Source organism: Euleptes europaea, chromosome 12 (assembly GCF_029931775.1).
Source record: "Euleptes europaea isolate rEulEur1 chromosome 12, rEulEur1.hap1, whole genome shotgun sequence".
NCBI classification, from domain to species: Eukaryota; Metazoa; Chordata; class Lepidosauria; order Squamata; family Sphaerodactylidae; genus Euleptes; species Euleptes europaea.
Window position 1 is genome coordinate 15,769,735 of NC_079323.1, and position 18,700 is coordinate 15,788,434.

General features: G+C 41.3%; 1 protein-coding gene across 1 annotated transcript in view; it reads left to right on the forward strand.

The window, feature by feature from the left end:
- CEP126 (centrosomal protein 126) overlaps nt 1-18,215 on the forward strand; it is a 31,398-nt gene extending 13,183 nt beyond the window's left edge. The window contains exons 6-12 of the mRNA XM_056858864.1: nt 1,801-3,790; nt 6,044-6,205; nt 10,358-10,476; nt 11,931-12,018; nt 13,243-13,452; nt 15,834-15,898; nt 17,958-18,215. Coding sequence (XP_056714842.1) covers nt 1,801-3,790; nt 6,044-6,205; nt 10,358-10,476; nt 11,931-12,018; nt 13,243-13,452; nt 15,834-15,898; nt 17,958-18,053 — 2,730 coding nt within the window. The 3' untranslated portion in view covers nt 18,054-18,215. The remainder of the gene's footprint in view (nt 1-1,800; nt 3,791-6,043; nt 6,206-10,357; nt 10,477-11,930; nt 12,019-13,242; nt 13,453-15,833; nt 15,899-17,957) is intronic.
- The last annotated feature ends 485 nt before the right edge of the window (nt 18,216-18,700 follow it).

Consider the following 18,700-nt stretch of genomic DNA (forward strand, 5'->3'; position numbering starts at 1 on the left):
TTAAAAAATAATTAGCAAGTGTCTTGTGCTAGCTCTTTTTATTTCAGAACAGCAAAAATGCTTTTAAAAGCCACATTCTGGTGAGAAAAGTCAAAAAGTATCAAAATGTATTTACTGTTTATGTTTATACATATCCCTTGGAGTGTAGGATCTGTACTGACTGTAGTCTAAATCAACACTAAATTTAGTGAATGAAATGGAAAACAATAATATAAACAATTTATTTTGCTTTTACATCATAAATTACCACTAGGGGCCGCTGAGTCTTTTCAAGTAAATTGGGGAAAGTTTTATGTTCCTTTCTGGGGATTATTTGTGAGTTTTTGAATTTTAACATAGAAGCAAATAGCAGTACGGCACAGTAACTATTAACATTCATTCAGTGAATGATGCTTTTAGTAATATTTTTCACTTGACGTAAATCCTCGGTGCCTTTGTAATTAAGTAAGGATTGGTGATAAAGAAACAGCATATACCTGATTCTATTGCTTACGTCAGTCAAAATCATTGAAAGCAACAGTTGTGTAGAGCAGTTCAAAGTCCAGACAGTGCATCAGGTTTGGTTTTTTTTTTTTAAATTAAGTACTGAATTCCTTTGACATCTCATTCTTGGTCTTCAAGAGTTAAAGTTCCTTTTTTTTTTAAAGCCAGTGAAAGAACCATAAAGACCTGGATAACCATAATAAATATTTGTTCCCCATTCATATCGCTAAAAAAATAAATCTTCTGTCACTAATAAGCCTGAATATAGTAATAGCGTCTGTACTGTTTGTATTGTTCACATGGATCCCATGACTCCCAACAAAGCTTTTCAAGGGTCAGAAGTGGACCCTTTTCCCTCTTGTGCCAGCTGGTAGGATCCAATCCCGTCTTCTACAGATACAAATTCATGATCTTGCAATTTAAAAAAACCAAAACATTTTACTAGTATTAAGTAACTTTTGTTTCACTCAAGAGAAATAAGTGTACCTAATTCTTATTCATCAAACAAGGAAGGAAAGATAAATGTAACATGAATGAAATTAAAGCCTTGAAGTATTTTTAGTTTACATTTTATAAAGATTTCAAGAGACTTGCAGTACAATCCTAAACAGAGTCATACCCTTCTCAATTAATGGTCTTCGAAGGGTGCAACTCTGAACAAAATTTCACTGTGAGTAAATTTACTGGGTTGTGTCTACCAGAGGATTTCATAGGTAGTATTTTTGTCTCTAAATTTGCAGCATGGCACTCTATGTATTTTTGAAAAAGAAGCATTTGGCTAAATAGAATGAAATTAGATCTGGGAAAATCGGAGACATGCAGTTGCCTAGAAATTTGATACTAGCACCTAGGAAATGGGTGCTTGTATTCACCCCTTCTGCTGGACAGGTAACTAGAATATGAAGCAAATATAGCATTAGGAATTTGCACCATTTTTCTAACCTTGAAATCAATGATTGTGTGCAAGTACCAGTTAAAGAAAATTGGCATTTTTAACACTTCTGACCATGCTTGGAAGATAATATTCTATATCTCAGAAACTTTCAGAGAAACTTTCACCAAAAAAATGTAATATAGTTCTCGAGAGAGACTAAAGTTTCCTATAAAAGTGTTTGATTTGTTTTTTTCCCCCTGTTTATAACAAATGTGATGTGGATAAGAATGTCTTCAACAACTTGATATTTTTGTGAACTTCAAACCCTATTACCCTTTACAAAATACAGTAGGATTTCCTCAGCTTTCAATTAAACTGATCTAAAAACTTGAATGAGTGCAGATGTTAGGAATATTCATAATTCGTTTACTTTTCTGTCTCAGAGTTTTCAAGAAGAAGTGAATGAAATAGCCATTTCAGAAAGCATTGGGAGTACAGACAGTCTTGAAGCTGGCGAACAAACTGAAAGCTTTGCAACACCTAGTGAAGCTTCTTCTCCATCTGCGCAATTGGACTCTACGTTACACAATTCCCAGGAATCACAAGCTAAAAACAAAAGTTTATCTGATTGTGCTAACGTGACTTTTTCTAAAAATCAGAACGTAAATAATTGGCTCATAAGTTTAAATACCTCAAATATCCAAAGAAACTCCCCTTTTCATGACATTTTAATAAAATATAATGCTCGAACTCCCGAGGAACAGGCGTGCGATCCTGATCAGAAGCCCTCCCTTCCGAGTACATCCGAGCAAAAAGAGCCCGAGAGATGTACTTCTGCTGATAATCTAGCCTTTATGCAAAATAAAAGAGGTGAAAAGTGCTCTCAGTTGAAGAATCCATCTTCAGGAACTGCAAGCACAGAGGATACTTTGGCTACTGATAATAAAGCCTGGGCTATCCTTGATCCATCTCCAGTTGCTTTAGTGCAAGAGAAGCATCCTGAAGTTCTCCGGAATAACCAGACCTCATTGGCACAACCCCCAAATCCAACTGCAGCAACACCTGTAGTCTTTCCCACTGGACAGTGCTCCACTGCCACTTACAATAATGACTTCTCAGTTAATTGTTGGCAGAAGGGGAAAGATGCTCATACGGCAAGGTGTACTGAAGATATAGATTGTGCTGAAATGGAAAATTGCTCTAATCGTATTAACAGTGAGGCACCTTTGCTTGAAGAGACGGACAAAAGCAGTCTTGATCAACAGAATGACAGCATGATCTGTGGAGACTCGGCAGCCAATTTATCTGACCATGACCATCAGCGGAACGATAACGATAAGAGAAAAGGAGTGAAATTACCAAAAAGCATTTTGAAGAAAGAATCTAAATATGAGCCTAGTAATAGTTTCAAAGCACTGGTTGTAAACAGAGGGATCAGATTTGGGAATCAGCCTGTATGTGCTATCAAAGACAGTATCGAACTGGCTAAAATAAAGGGGAAAGATGCAGATACTCAAAGGAACTGTAAAAAACTTAGATGGTTTGATGAAATTAACAGAGTACAAGGAACTAATGATGATGAAAAGTGTTCGGAACAAAATGTCACTGAAATACCTCGGGTATCATCCCAGTCTTCTGGTTTTCCAATTAAAGCCACAACTTCTAGGACAAATCTTAGAAGCATTCCTTCTTGTGTTTTTAATTCTACTTTTCTAGAAAATGGGCAGGATAGTTCTCAGACATCAACCAAGCTTGCTATCTCTGGAGGCTCAGAAAGAAATAATGGGACACTGAATCCTTTTGAATCTACAGGATATCATATTGCTAAACAGGCATGGATGGCACCAAAAGTTGACGAAATTAAACCTCTTCTGTATGCTGTTGACCTTAAAAATCCGAGAAGCAACCCACGCAAAGGTAGAGCAAAGATGATCAAAAGACCAAAATCTGCCAAAGTCCCATCAACCTTCACCCCCAAAAACCGAAAGGGCACTATTATCCGACCACAGTCTGCCAGCGAAGCCACCAATGTTATGAAAGCTCAGGGCAAAATCATGTTGCCTCACCCACCGTACAAATCTGTACCAGGCAAAGGGACCGATCAAAACAGTAGCTCACTCTCAAATGAAGGTCAGGATTCGAATGGAGATGCTACAGAAGGCCCTCCCCCTCAGAATGTCCCTTGCTATTCTCACGTGGGCCCTGGGAGACCTTCCGAACCCCCTCCTACTATAGTCACATATGACCCTTTGATGAAGGCTAGTCTCATGGCAAATGCTGTTCAGTCAGTTGCACAGCATAATAATGCCATCCAAGGAAGCCCCACTTGCTCAGAAAATGAATTGTGTGTAGATCACACACCAACTGACGAAGAAATCAAGGTTTTGTGGCAAGGAGTGCATACTGGATTGACCCAAAAGGATGGGGCCGCTGGTAAGGTTTATCTCAGTTCTTAGGAAATAAGAAAGGTTTGTTTTCAGTTCTTATTTTCTCAAACATATGAAAAGTCCGTTCAGAAGGGACTCAGGGAAACATTCACTTTCAGGCATATTGGGCCATGTTAACCTTGGAAATAACAGATGGGTAACAAAAGAAGGAGCCCCATGGCACAGAGTGGAAAGGTGCAGTACCTTAAAATTTAGATTTTAAATCTGATGTGATCCCCACGGGAATGTTACATCTCTGGTTAGCTGCAGTACTGCAGTCAAAGCTCTGCTCACGACCTGAGTTCGATCATGACGGAAGTCGGTTTCAGGTCGCTGGCTCGAGGTTGACTCAGCCTTCCATCCTTCCCAGGTCGGTAAAATGAGTACCTGGCTTGCTGGGGGTAAAGTGTGGACAACTGGGGAAGGCAATGGCAGAACACCCCATGAAAACATAGTCTGCCTAGTAAACATTGTGATGAGACATCACCCCATGGGTCAGTAATGATCTGGTGCTTGCACAGGGGAATACCTTTACCTAACAAAAGACAGTTGAGGTTGACTATACTATACTGAAGGCAAGGGACCGTCGTCGTCCCCCCATGGACCTCTGTTTTTCCATTAATATTATTCACACTCTTTCCCCAATATATTCAACCCCTTTAAAATCTTGGGGTGAAAACGCATGGCCGCTTTATCTTCCTTTAATCCCTGTTTCAGCCAGGATCGAACACATGCGTTTCACTTAATGTGCGTTCGATCCTGGCTAAAACAGGAATTAAAGGAGGATAAAGCAACCATGCGTTTTCGCCCTTGGTCTTCTGATTCTTAAAGGCCACTATGGTTTTTTGACTGACTTAGAAAAAGAAAAGTCCTGAGGAACATTTAAAAACAGAATGGAAACAAGCCATTGATAGTAGTTTGATTGAGGAGAGGCGTGTATTTATATATCTGGAAGTGAGAGGGAACTTGAGTGGAAGACATAACGAAACTACAGGGGGCTGTTTGCAGATATTTATACCAACAAACTGAATGCTAGTTTAGCTGTCTTTTTAGAAGAAGAGTTGGTTTTTATATGCCGACTTTCTCTACCACTTAAGGAAGAATCAAACCGACACCCTGTGAGGTAGGTGGGACTGAGATAGTGCGACTAGCCCAAGGTCACCCAGCTGGCTTCATGTGTAGGAGTGGGGAATCAAACCCGGTTCTCCAGATCAGAGCCACCGCTCCAAACCACTGCTTTTAACCACTACACGACGCTAGCCCCTCTAGTAGCCCCACCCCTAAAAAATTGATTAAGCACTACATTTCCTACAAATTCCAACAAATCAAGGTTCGTGCATAGTAGTAAATAGTTAGGTTAATTTGCATATTTGTTGAATTTCCAATTCAGATGTTAATTTGATGTATGACTTTGATCAGGGATATATATCAGCTTATATCCTACTGTCTGTTTCTGGCAATATTTCAGACACCCAGAAAACCTTAGAGCGCCAGTGGAATTTGTTACTTCTTTTCATTTGAATGGCTGATTACCATGATGTTTCACAAACTGATTGTGAAACACCCCTCATTCCCCCCCCCCAATAGTTTGCCATTGTGGGAGGGGGGCGCTCACATTCAAGACCTGCAAGTCAAAACCGCCCTTGGCCACATGGAACTATTTGTGCAGTTCTTTCTGTCTGGGCCATCTTTTTAAGTGTTACCACTTTTTGTGTTTTCACACTCCAATAAATTACATAACTATGTTGTTGTTGAAAAAGTCTTAATGATACAGTACTGGGGGAACTGCTAAAATAGATGGGTTGAACAGTTGCCGATGGCTATATTTATGAAGTTACTATTCCCTGGTGGAATACTTTGCGGACCTGTCAATCAGTACATTGGCAGCAAAGTCTTCCTGAAAGGAAGTACTTTGGCTGCCATCTGACATAGTCCTTGCTATCATATGTAGTGATTTCTGGCACTGCAGGGTTGAAGGAGGAATGGACATGTGTTGAGAGAATACTTAACTTTCCAACCCAGTACATGCCTGTGGTTTTATCCCATGCAAGTGAACGAGGTTGCCTGTAACTTTGCCCCCTAAATATTCTTCTTATGACTCAAGCAATTAGGTAAAACTCGGTATAAGATCCTGTAAACGCAGAAGAAAAAAGTTAGGCTTTCTCTGCTGTAAAGAATAAATTCTGATTTCCAGTCTGACGGGTAGAGCTGATGATTCTCATGATGTAATTTTGCATCTTGTTTTATCTTTCGCTTCCAGGGGATTCCAAGCATTGTCCTATACATCACAATAATTCAAGCCATGGGGACTCGCAGCCCGCTAGAACTAGTGTGCCCCACATCACTATCGATGGTGGCAGTCTGACAAACAATGTGAAACCAGGTCTTAGGGTGAACGGATTTTTTTCTTCTCAGCCAAGCAGTAAGGTCCTTCTTTTGTCAGATCTTGATGTAGTAAAAACACCGTGTTATGTAAACATACTTAGTGAATCCCAAAACATAAAACAGGGGCAGGAATGTGGATAGTTTACCCTAGATTGCCTGTCCTTTCAGTCACTTAGCTCTGCATACAAGCATGAAGAAGCCCGTTTGGACTGAGTGCCTGCATCCCAGTTTTAATACGTATACAATATATAGATTCTGCATAGGTAAATTTTAGAGAATAGAATCTAAGAATGCAGTACTCTGATGGAGAAGATTGGAGGGTGAGAGATTCAAAACAGATAAAAGGAAGTATTTCTTCACACAATGCAGTTAAATTGTGGAACTCCCTGCCCCAGGATGTGATGACTGCCAGCTTGGAAGGCTTTAAGAGGGGAGTGGACATGTTCATGGAGGAGAGGGGTATTCATGGCTACTAGTCAAAATGGATACTAGTCATGATGCTTACCTGTTCTGTCTAGGATCAGAGGAGCGTGCCTATTATATTAGGTGCTTTGGAACACACACAGGACAATACTGCTGCAGTCTTGTTTGTGGGCTTCCTAGAGGCACCTGGTTGGCCACTGTGTGAACAGACTGCTGGACTTGATGGACCTTGGTCAGATCCAGCATGGCCTTTATTATATTCTTATGGCCATTTTGTTGTATTGCTGGTTGAGAATATTGCTTCTAGTACTGAGAATCCATACTAGTGAGCTGGAATAGGCTAATATGTTTCTTCTGCAGCTGTTTGTTCTTTGCTTTACAACAGGGCTTGACAAATCTCGGGCGCCAGGTCATCGTGACACCAAGGAAGTTCATTGTGGTGTCTAGTATTTTCAGCAGTGATTTTATTGTCGCATCTCTTGGCAGTCCTCAGTTTATACAAAGCTCATTTCACATCGCAATATGCTTTGTTGTATGACATAAAAATGCATATGCATGAAGTTCTTGTCTTTGCTTGTTTATTTGTTAACTTTACCCTTTCTGTAGTGGTGGATGAATTCATTTCTTAACCACTTGCTTTCTATACTGGCTCCAGTATTCATTTAAATGGAGTTTTTAAAAGCAATGATGCAATTATGAGAAATTGGGGAGAGGTAAGGTTAAGGCTAGAAGTAAGCCTTTTGTTGTAGTGATGACCAACAGCATTACTCCCATATTTATTTATGCTTGTTACGATGCTTGTGTCTCACAAAATTGTGAAGAGGCTAGGATTAGGCTTTGTGGACACAATAATTAGAAAAACGTGGTCATTAACATACAAAAGCCTGGAGGCTGAAAAATGAGTCTGGCTCCTAAATTTTGCAGCCGGCTCCTCAAACCAAAGAAAACTTGTCAACTTGTTTGCAAGCAACATGGGGACAGCTACCAGTTAAAATTTATGGGTGCCCTTGTTCTAAATCTCAATTCATCTCAAAGAAGCCTTAAAAATCAACAAGTGTACCCTTAACTTTCTGCCTCACCAATTAAAAAAATGCCTTCACCAGTTGCAATTTGCCCCAACTGATCAACTAAAGCTCTGTTTATTAATTGATATGAACACATGAAGCTGCCTTATACTGAATCAGACCCTCTGTCCATCAAAGTCAGTATTGTCTAGCCAGACCGGCAGCAGCTCTCCAGGGTCTCAGGCAGGGGTCTTTCACATCACCTACTTGCCTGAGGAGATGCCGGGGATTGAATTTGGGACCTTCTGCATGCCAAGCAGATGCTCTACCACTGAGCCACAACCCCTTTTTGTATCTCACATTTCTCCCCAGTAGGGACCCAAAGCAGTTTACAATATTGTTCTCCCCCTCTAGCATATCTGCACAACAACCCTGTGATATAGGTTAACCTGAGAGAAAATGACTGGTCCTAGGTCAACCAGCAAGCTTCCATGGCAGAGTGGAGATTTGAACCTGGGTACCCCAGATCCTAATCCAGCACTCTGACCACTTTTCAACGCTGTCTCTCAACTCTAGTAGGTTAATCTAAAGCTCGCAGCCCTGATTACCATTTACCATGATGAAAGCACCGCAGTTACTGTTAGCCCTGGACTGTAGCTCAGACTGAAGAGCTACCAAAGACTTTTGCTTGTATGGTAAATTGTGAAGAGCTGTGCTGGTCTGTGACTTTTTTTTAATAAAGACTGATTGATGGATTGATTGACTGACTGACTTTTGCTTGAGACCCGTGAGCTGCTGCTGATCAAATGAGGCAGGACTAGCCACAGCGGACCAATGGGCAGCTTGGCATAAGGCAACTTCATAGGAATTGTACTGATCTGTACTTTGCCTACAACAGAGTCTGTTGTGCTAATTTTGTTCCTGTCATTCCTGAAATGTTTAAAGGCATAAAGTATGGTCTTTTATGCATGGCTGTTTCCCTCGCCATCACCCCTCTGACGACTTCAGGTGTTTGTTTGGATTATGCATGCCGTTTCCGACAGTCAGAGGTCACTTTGCTCTCCCCTGCATTTGCCCCGTGTTTTAAGGGGCTGGTTTTATCTCGAATTTGAAAATGGGGGCAAAATGCAGGGGAATGCAGGGGGAGAGCGAGGCTATCTCTGGCGGTCGGACATGGCATGCATAATCCAAACAAAGACTCAAAGTCATTCAGAGGGGTGATAGCAAGTGAAACAGCCTTGCCTAAAAGACCTATGTAAAGTACAGTGCATCACTTCTAGACTAGAGCTTTTCCATTGTAATCTAAGGCTGACTTCTTAGTGGTTCTTGCACCAGATGAAACTTGGTTTACCGATTAGGATAAGCCTGTTCACTTGCCCTGTGCACTATTTGGGGTGACTTTCCTTGGCTGAGCATGGATGGCGAGAGGTTTCATGGTCATGGCTAGTAAGTGGCATCCCATTCTCTGCTTCCATTGTGCAGCCTGCTTCTCCCACTAATTTCAGTGGCTGCAAAGACCAATCATATTCAGTGAGAAGTTTGGATTGGCAGAGGAAATAAAGGAGGGGAAATGATGATGATGTAGCGATAAGGAAACACGCAGAGAAAAGTTGAGAAAGGATTGTGTTTGATGGTTTAAATATTGACTGAATATAAGGATGTGCTGGGAAGGGCAGCCATGAAGGAGCTAGAAAAGATTCTTAAGTGTAAGGATGTGTCACTGGCACCACAATCAAGATAATTCATGCCATCGTATTCCCTATTACTATGTATGGGTGTGAAAGCTGGACAATGAAGAAAGCTGATAGGAAGAAAGTAGATTCCTTTGAAATGTGGTGTTGAGGAGAGTGTTACAGATACCATGGACTGCCAAAAAAAAACAAATCAGTAGGTTATAGATCAAATCAAGCCTGAACTGACCCTAGAAGCTAAAATGACTAAACTGAGGCCGTCGTACTTTGGTCACATTACGAGAAGACAAGAGTAACTGGAAAAGTCGGTCATGCTAGGAAAAGTTGAGGGCAGCTGGAAAAGAGGAAGACCCAGCAAGAGATGGATTGACTCAATAAAGGAAGCCACAACCCTCAGTTTGCAAGATCTGAGCAAGGCTGTTAGGGATAGGATGTTTTGGAGGATATTGATTCATATGGTCGCCATGAGTCAGAAGTGACTTGACGGGACTTAACACATACACACAAGGATGTGCGTGTGTGGAATAAATGAATGTGTGAGCAGGTATGCCTCCGGTTAAAAGGACTGGGAACCGTCACTGAAAAATACCAAACATTATTATCGGCCATGTGTTTTTTTAGGAAGGCCATTTGACCGTTTGCCTTCCTGGCTTTGAGCTGGGGTGCTCCTTGGTGGTGACTGGCCTTACTGTTCTATCCGTGCCAACCTCCTCTGTGGGTATTTTACAGGAGCTATTGATTAAAGGTGCCTTGTTTGAATTAATTGAGTTTGATATATTAATTGAGTTTTAACATTTAAACATGATTTTTTTAAACTTATGTATCTTCACTTGTCTGTCTGTTGTTGGAAGCTGCCCTGAGCCCGACAGTGGCCTGAGAGGGTGGGGTACAAATTGAATAAATACATTAAAATAATCTGTAGAAAGTATCTGAATTTCCCGTCTAACCTGTTTGGCATTTGACTTCTGATTTTTCTGTCATGTTTTCTGGAGACTCTGTGGGGATGGATGGATCACTGCAGGTTTATATAAACAGGTGGGTTTTTTTTATGGAGTTCATTATCTCTTTCAGCTGCTGTTGCACGACGAAAACAAACTAATGATCATATTGAAAATAAACGCAAGGCTCTTTTGGAACAGAGAAGACAAATGGCGGCTTCTGCAGGATGGAAGCCCTCTTATCTTGGACAGGTATATTTGACTGAGAAGTGGTGGACTGACGTTATCAAGAAATTGGGTTTGGTTTTTGTTTTGTTTTTTTGAAGAAAGCGATTTCTGTATAATGTGGCAGAAATAACACAGTAATACTGTGAAGAAAGTCAAAACATTACTTTCAGTGCAAGAGGGAATGATTCTGTGGCTCGCTCTAGACCTCTTGTTCTCACCACTGATTCAATAGAACATGGAAGGCGGGGGTTCCAGAATACTTGTGCCTTGTAAGGCGTAAATGGCATGGCGTGTGAAGTGATCCAAATCTCACAGAACAGTTAGAACATAAGAACACGAGAAAGGCCATTCTGGATCAGACCAAGCTCCATCCAGTCCAGCGGTCTGTTCACACAGTGGCCAGCCAGGTGCCTTTTGGAAGCCCACAAACAATATGACTTCAGCAGCATTGTCCTGCCTGTGTTCCACAGCACCTAATATAATAGGAATGCTCCTCTGATCCTGGAGAGAATAGGTGTGCATCATGACTAGTAGCCATTTAGACTAGTAGCCATGGGATAGCCCTTTCCTCCATGAACACGTCCACTCCCCTCTTAAAGCCTTCCAAGTTGGCAGCCATTGCCACATCCTGGGGCAGGGAGTTCCTCAATTTTACTATGTGTTGTGTGAAGAAATACTTCCTTTTATCTGATTTGAATCTCTCACCCTCCAGCTTCTGCACATGATCCTGCATTCTACTATTACAAGAGAGGGAGAAGCTTTTCTCTCTGTCCACTCTTTCCATACCATGCATAATTTTATAGACCTCTATCATGTCTTCCCTTAACCGCCTTCTTTCCAAGCTAAAGAGATCTAAGCGTTTTAACTGCTCCTCATAGGGGAGTTGCTCTAGCTCCCTGGTCATTTTGGTTGCTCTTTTCTGCACCTTCTCAAGCTGTGCAAGTTGCTTCATCAATATCCATTGTATCCTGTGCCTGATTACATGTGTGACATGTATATATAGCATGTACAACACACAGCTACAGTGCTGGGTAAAAAGATTCCTTGAGCATATAATAAGTGATTGGGAAGACCCAAAAATAGCATCCAGAAAGAGACCCAAGAATGACACTAACAGTTGCAATAAAGGGCCATTTTAATTACCAGCACAGTAACATTTCTGTGTGTTGTTCCAGCTGTATGAACATTTACAAAGTAGTGTAATCACTTTTAGTCAATAGCGTAAGTAACCTTTGAATAATGTTGCCTACTCCTACTGATACAGTTTGGTATCCTCTCACTGTTACAAGTTATTGCTGATTATCCAACATATATTATAGATGCTTTCTTTTTTTGTTTATTAAAAACTTCATTGTTTGCCCTATAGTTCAGAACAGCGTCAGCAGTTGTAGACCCAGGTTATTTTTAGTAGTATAGAATTCATTTTAGTTATATTTTTCAGTAGCTGGATGATAAAATTCTTTTTTTTTTCTTAATAGAATTCAGTGCAAGCCGTGAAGCTAGGACCATTTCAGTCTTCTTCTGAGCCGGTATACACCATGGGTGGCATTGGTCATTCTGACGAAGGTAATGCAGTACATATCTGTCTGTTTCTATAGATAGTTATTTCTTCATTATCGCTAGGTACCATGTGTCATTTCTACTTCAGAAATATCAGCCAGGTATCCTCACAAGTGGTACTGTTGATGTGACTTACAATGAAATCTTAAGGTCAGCCTATAAATTGTTTAGGATAGTAACTAAGGTAACCTTCTTTGGTATCTATTTTCTCTACTGAGAGAGCGTAGGATGCCAACTGGTTATTGTGCCACATCTCTGTTTTAGGATTGAGTTCTCACTTTCTAATTCCAAATTGGAAAAAAGGCTGCCTTCTTTCCTATGTGCTTCTACCTGGTTTGTGTGTATGTGTGTGTGTGTGTGCAGTCAAGTCACAGCTGACTTAAGGTGACCCCACAGGGTTTTCAAGGCAAAAGACGATTGGAGGTGGTTTGCCATTGCCTGCCTCCGTGTGGGCTGAGAGGGTTCTGAGAGAACTGTGACTGGCCCAAGGTCACCCAGCAGGCTTCATATGGAGGAATGAGGAAGTCGAACCTGATTCTTCAGAATAGAGCCTGCCACTCATAACCGCTGCACCTGGTTTAAACAAACATTAATGGTTTGTTTAATTAATAGTTTGGATCTTCCAGTTGCAGACACAATTATAGTAGTAATGCTAAAATTACAAATATATAAATTTTAATAAGGTGCACATGTAGATTAAAAGCATAAAACTCCTAGTAAAGGCAAAAACGTACACATTCAGTATATACAAACATAAACAACTGCGATGAACAATCTTTCTTTGACCAATATGAGATCCAAAAAGAACCAGACACGTTTCGGCCTGGAAAGGCCTTCCTCAGTGGTCAGTATAAAATTATAACTTATCACACATCCTAATATTATAATCATAACATAATGGGCAGTAAGAAATATCTAAAAGCCCTTTGCACCTTATTAAAATTTATATATTTGTAATTTTAACATTTTTCAGCTCAACGTCTTTGGTTTGCAATCAGTATTTTGGTTGAGTTCCATCAGGATTTCCCCCCCCCCCCGCCCTCTTTTGTTGTTTTTTCACAATTATACTAGTGCCACTATCCACATTGGGAAATATTAAAAAAAAATTTAAATCAAACTCAGGAGGAAATGCAGTAGCAGTAATATTACTAAGTATTATACATTACAATGAGATACTGTTAAATGGTTTTGCTTAAAAAGGTCTTGTATGCACCTCTGTCGTTTCTCCAGTTACAGACAGCACGTCCCAGTTTCTGCTGGCTGAACAGCTAGTGAGCACTGCCGCCACAGAAGGTGAAATCCTGACTTATTTGGACACAGCTCCGCAGCACAAGCCAACAGTGGTGCTGAATAGACCCCTGCGGCCAGGCATGAGCTCACTCTCACTTGAAGAGCACAAAGTTCTTCACTCTCTCGACCGCCTTAATCAAAGACTGCAAAGTAAGGATTCAATAGATCTACAGAACTGTTTTTTTGGGGTTTTTTTAAGTCACCGGTTTGGCAAGCCATCTAAATGTAAACTAATGAAACGGACAAAGGAGCTTTTTTTTTTTTTTTTTGGCTTCCCACTGCCCTGCCTCCTATTATTCAATGCTACTTTATACTCAGTGTGAAATTTTGGCAGGGTGTTTTTCCTGAGTAAAAATGAATCCCAGCTAATAATGTGTGTAAAGTGCCTTCAAGTCACAGCCGAGTTATGGCGACCCCTTTTGGAGTTTTCATGGCAAGAGACTAACAGAGGTGGTTTGCCAATGCCTTCCTCTGCACAGCAACCCTGGTATTCCTTGGTGGTCTCCCATCCAAATAGTGACCAGGGCTGACCTTGCTTAGCTTCTGAGATCTGATGAGATCAGGCTAGCCTGGGCCATCCAGGTCAGAGCAGCTAATAATAAGGCTATATATTTGTCTTTCTCATGAGCAGTCTCTAGCCCAATGGACAAGACAGTTTCTTTGGCTTCTGGGAGGGGCTGTGGCTCAGTGGTAGAGCATCTGCTTGGCATGCAGAAGGTCCCAGGTTCAATCCCCAGCATCTCCAGTTAAAGGGACTAGGCAAGTAGGTGATGAGGAAGACCTCTGCCTGAGGCCCTGGAGAGCCGCTCCCGGTCTGAGTAGACAATGCTGACTTTGATGGACCAAGGGTCTGAGTCAGTATAAGGCAGCTTCGTGGGTTCATGAAATGTGACCAGCTGTCACTGATTTTCCTAATGCGGTAGATAAATTTCCCATTTCCATTCATATGAAAACAGAGACACATGAAGGACACACATTCTAATAATGTGTCACAAGGCAAATTTTCATCTTATCTGTTGAACTTGTTTTAAAAGATTTGTGCCTCTGTGATCCAGAAAAGGAGAATAAAACCAAAGTCCAGTGGCACCTTAAAGACTAACAACATTCATTTCTATGTGTGAACTTTGCTGGCTGTGAAGTGGTAGGGCGGGTTATGTTATCCAGGCCAAGCAGCAGCTGAGCCAATAAACTGGCTTGATTAAACTTTGCTTTGTGCAGCTCGACATACTAAGGGGACATTAGTCCAAATGACCACACTGTCTTTAGTAGCCTTGTATTTCTGGGGAGAGTTCCTGTGGTCACTTTCTAATGGTTAGAGCGGTTCCTCAGTGGAACAGGTTTCCTAGGAAGGTGGTAAGCTCTCCTTCCCTGGAGGTTTTTAAGAAGAGGTTAGAAGGCAATGCTGATTCTATGACCTTAGGCAGATGATGAGCGGGAGGGTATCTTGGCCATTTTCTGGGCATGGAATACATGGGAGGGCACCACACTGGGGGTGTGGGTGGGAGGTAGTTGTGAATTTCCTGCATTGTGCAGGGGGTTGGATTAGGTGACCCTGATGGTCCCTTCCACCTCTGTGATTCTATGAAAGGAAAGGTTGGGAAATGACTGTCATTTGTAACAGTTCCTTAGGAACCCTCTGGCAAGAACAAATACTGCTTTGTATGTCCTTGGCTTCCATAGTCACTTTATCAGCATCTTATGATGAGCAATATCAGAGACTGCAGAAACATCTATCATTGCCAGGAATAAACAATTTCTGCAGCCAAATAGCAGCAGCTCAACACAATAAACAGAAGTCAAATACTTGCCAAATCAATACCTTAAATTTGCAGTGTATTCCCATGTAACATACCAGAACAATATCTAACAATACACATGGACAGAAAAAGACAACATACACAATCACTATACAATTACATATACAAAAATTCCAATAGTTCTATGGTCATAAAGTTCCATTCAAACCAGTGATCTTCTGGAGCAACAGTGAAGACAGTGTCCTCCTAAAGTGCTAAAGGTTGTGCCTCAAATCTTCAATGAATATTCAACATCCCCAACTCTTCATACGAGCTAGCAGAGGTGAGGTATCCAGAGCTCATCCAGTGTGCTACATGGATATGGATATAGCCCTGTTTTGACAATGTCTTCCTCAGGGGACAACATCGACAGCTCTGTAGCATGTGCAAATGTTGGAGGGTACCTCAAATAGCAGCAGCTGGCATAGTGTGCCACGTTTGGGTTGAAAGCCAGACTAGCAAACAAAACAAAATGGAAATCTCTTACGGGCACTGTAAAGATTGATATATTTGAATGAAGAATTGTGCTAAAAATACTGAATGTAGCCAAATAGCAGCAGCAGGCATATTATGCCATGTTTGGGTTAAAAACCAGACTAGCAAACAAAATAAATGCTTTTGCAAACAAAACAAAACAAAAATCTTCTACAGGTAAAATTGATGTATTTGAATGAAGAATTGTGCAAAAATACCGACAGCCATATCACTGAACTACTTTATTTTATATCATTTTAGCTGTCCAAGAAACCATTCACAAAAATCCATCCTCTACAAGCATCTTACAAACCATTTCCACTTTGGTAAGCATACAGGTTTGCTCTTCCGATTTTTATTTTGTCTGTCATGCAGCTTGTTAAATACATATACAGTTTTCTTTACATGTGATAAAACTGAGAGAGTGCAGCTTGTATTTATTCGAAACTCAAACAGTCAACATGTAAGATTCCAGAAGCATCCGGCTGGCTGCTGTACAAACCAGAATGCTGAACTAGATATAGCTTTATATGATCCAGCAAGATATAGACTTACAGCCCATCCCTGAGCCGAAAGGACAAAAGTCCTTAGGAGGCCAGGAAGGGGCTGTGCCAGCATACGGGCCCCATTCTGTGTACCATCTTCCCGGGGGCGTTCCCAGGGGCATTCTGGGGGGCGGAGCTGCCAGTAGGCAGCTTCCTGACCCTTTTGGGCTGGGAACACCCCCCTCCAAAACAGCGTTGTTGCCCCAGCTTTTTGCTGGCACAGCCTTGCTGTTTTCAATGGGGCATTTTGCCCCATTTTAATAAGAAAAAATTTAAAGGCTTTTTTAAGCCTTGAAGTGGCTGGGGAATGGCTTTGGAGCCGCTGCTGTGGCCCCTCGGCTACGCCGTCCCTGGCCATCACAAAACTAAGGAATGAGCTGTTAGAATACCCTGCTGATTATCTTGGGGGCAAACTACACCTTACATGCTAGTGCATATATTGTTGTTGTTGTTATTTCTATTTGTTACCCTGCTCTCCCCGGCCAAAGCCAGGCTCAGAGTGGCTTACAGAATATAAAAGTCATATTAATCAATAAAAGCATTAAAACATTTTAAAATAGCCCTGTACAATCGTATAAACAGTATACTAAATTACCTAGGTACCTCTAACATACAAATCACAAAACACAAACTTCAGCTAGGCGAGCAGATGGGAGGTACCAGATGGAATAAAAGGTGTTACTGCAGTGGGGAGGTTAAGGAGACCAGCCTTTATCATTACCTGGATACCTTTTTTAAGGAAAGCAACACTGCTTTGCAATATGGGAATTTAGAGCAGACAGGCAGTGAGGGCACGATGCTTAACCCTTCCCACTTCAAATCCACCTCGACCCAATGGGGTTTTGAGCATACACGCATGGTGAAAAGCTCATGGCATCCCCTTGCAGTAACTGGGTTGTGGGTATAGCAAGAAGCACAATGCCTCCAGGACCATCTCTGGCTTGGAAACTAATCTGTCATGGGCAGAGCAGTCCTCAAGGGGCGGGGGGGGGGGGGCGGCGAATGGCCTTTGGAGCCGGCGTGACCCCTGTACTGACGTTTAGTGCCACTTGCACTGGCTAAGTGGGCATTAACGCTGGCGCAGGGCAACTTACACCAGCTCCAGGGATCAGTGTCGCAGTGTGAGGCTCAGGCGTTGGGGCGTTCCCTAAGCCCTTTCACCCCAGGAACTCCCCTTTTGCAGTCGCAAACTCGCACCTGCAAAACCCATGGCGTAGCCCCATGAAACCCAATGGAGGAGTTTCACAGGGCTTGGGGGGAAATGTTTAATTCCCTCTGTGCCCTGCGAGCCGCTAAGGAGGCGTCGCAGCTGGGCCATTCCTGGGCACTCCCTAAGTACCCCCTCCCTTCAGGATTGCTCTTTAAATGGAGTTGATAATATAGAACAGTGGTTCCCAAAGTGGGCAGTACCATCCCCTGGGGGGCGTTGGGATTACCTAGGGGGGCCCTAAGAGACAAGAGTGTTATTCACTAATTTACCATAGATCAAGCTATGGCAACATGCTGGCAAATTTGGTGGAAACTATCAGAATTTTTTCCCCAATCTTTGAAGAGCCAAAACCACTGGATCACGTTTATCAGTTCAGTTGAATAAATTTCAACTAAAAAGTTTAAATTGATTTTGAATAGATGTGCAATTAATTGTTACTGTTTTGAAATTTTATTTCAAACCCCTGATTTGAATAATGATTTTTATAGGATAGGGGGCGCTGGGGTTGAGTTTGTGGAACCAAGGGGATGGTGGCCCGAAAAGTTTGGGAACCACTGATATAGAGAGTAACATGTTAGAATATTTTGTTTTCTGTTGTTAACAATGGTTGCTTTTCTTCCTTTCTTACAGGGTACATCTCCCTCTTCTGTGGACGCCATGCCATCTATACAAAGGTGTAAGAGCATATTAGCTGATGCCCGAACTCTTACACAGAAAAGATATTGACCTGGCCTAACAAACTGACCTGCTGAAATGGGATTTATTTTAATATATTTTTGGCTGCTATCTATGTAACATAATTGTTTGCGACATGCCTTAAATACTATTCAAAGAAATCCAAACAAAATAAAGATGTAACACAAGTATTGACTGCTTGTTACCTAGTTTACAAATAGATCAGAAATTATATATGCACTTTATTGTACAATATGTTGTATTTTTTTTTTAAAAAAAAGAATGGAAATACCTCACTTTTGAATGTGTGGTGATGTTTGTAAATTTACTGTACATTTTAATTAAAAGAAAAAGAAATTATTTTGCTACTGATTAAAATTATGTATGAGTTTATCTCCTAACTTTATGGCTTTCATTAAATGCTAAATAAATTTCTAATACATTTGTAAAAGGTACGTTGCAGAAAATTATCATCAATTATCTACCAAGTTCACCAGGTTAATAATTTACTTCCCATTCTTTCTTTGATTGTTCCACCAAACCGTAAAAAAAACATGTTTGATAAGTCTTGGATTCCTCAGAAGGTACCTATTCACTCTTGATAGGATATGTCCCAAGAGAAACAAATTATATTGTTCCGTAAGTAACCTAGCAATGAAAACCTACGTTCATAATTTTACAGTGATTAAGGATTCTGG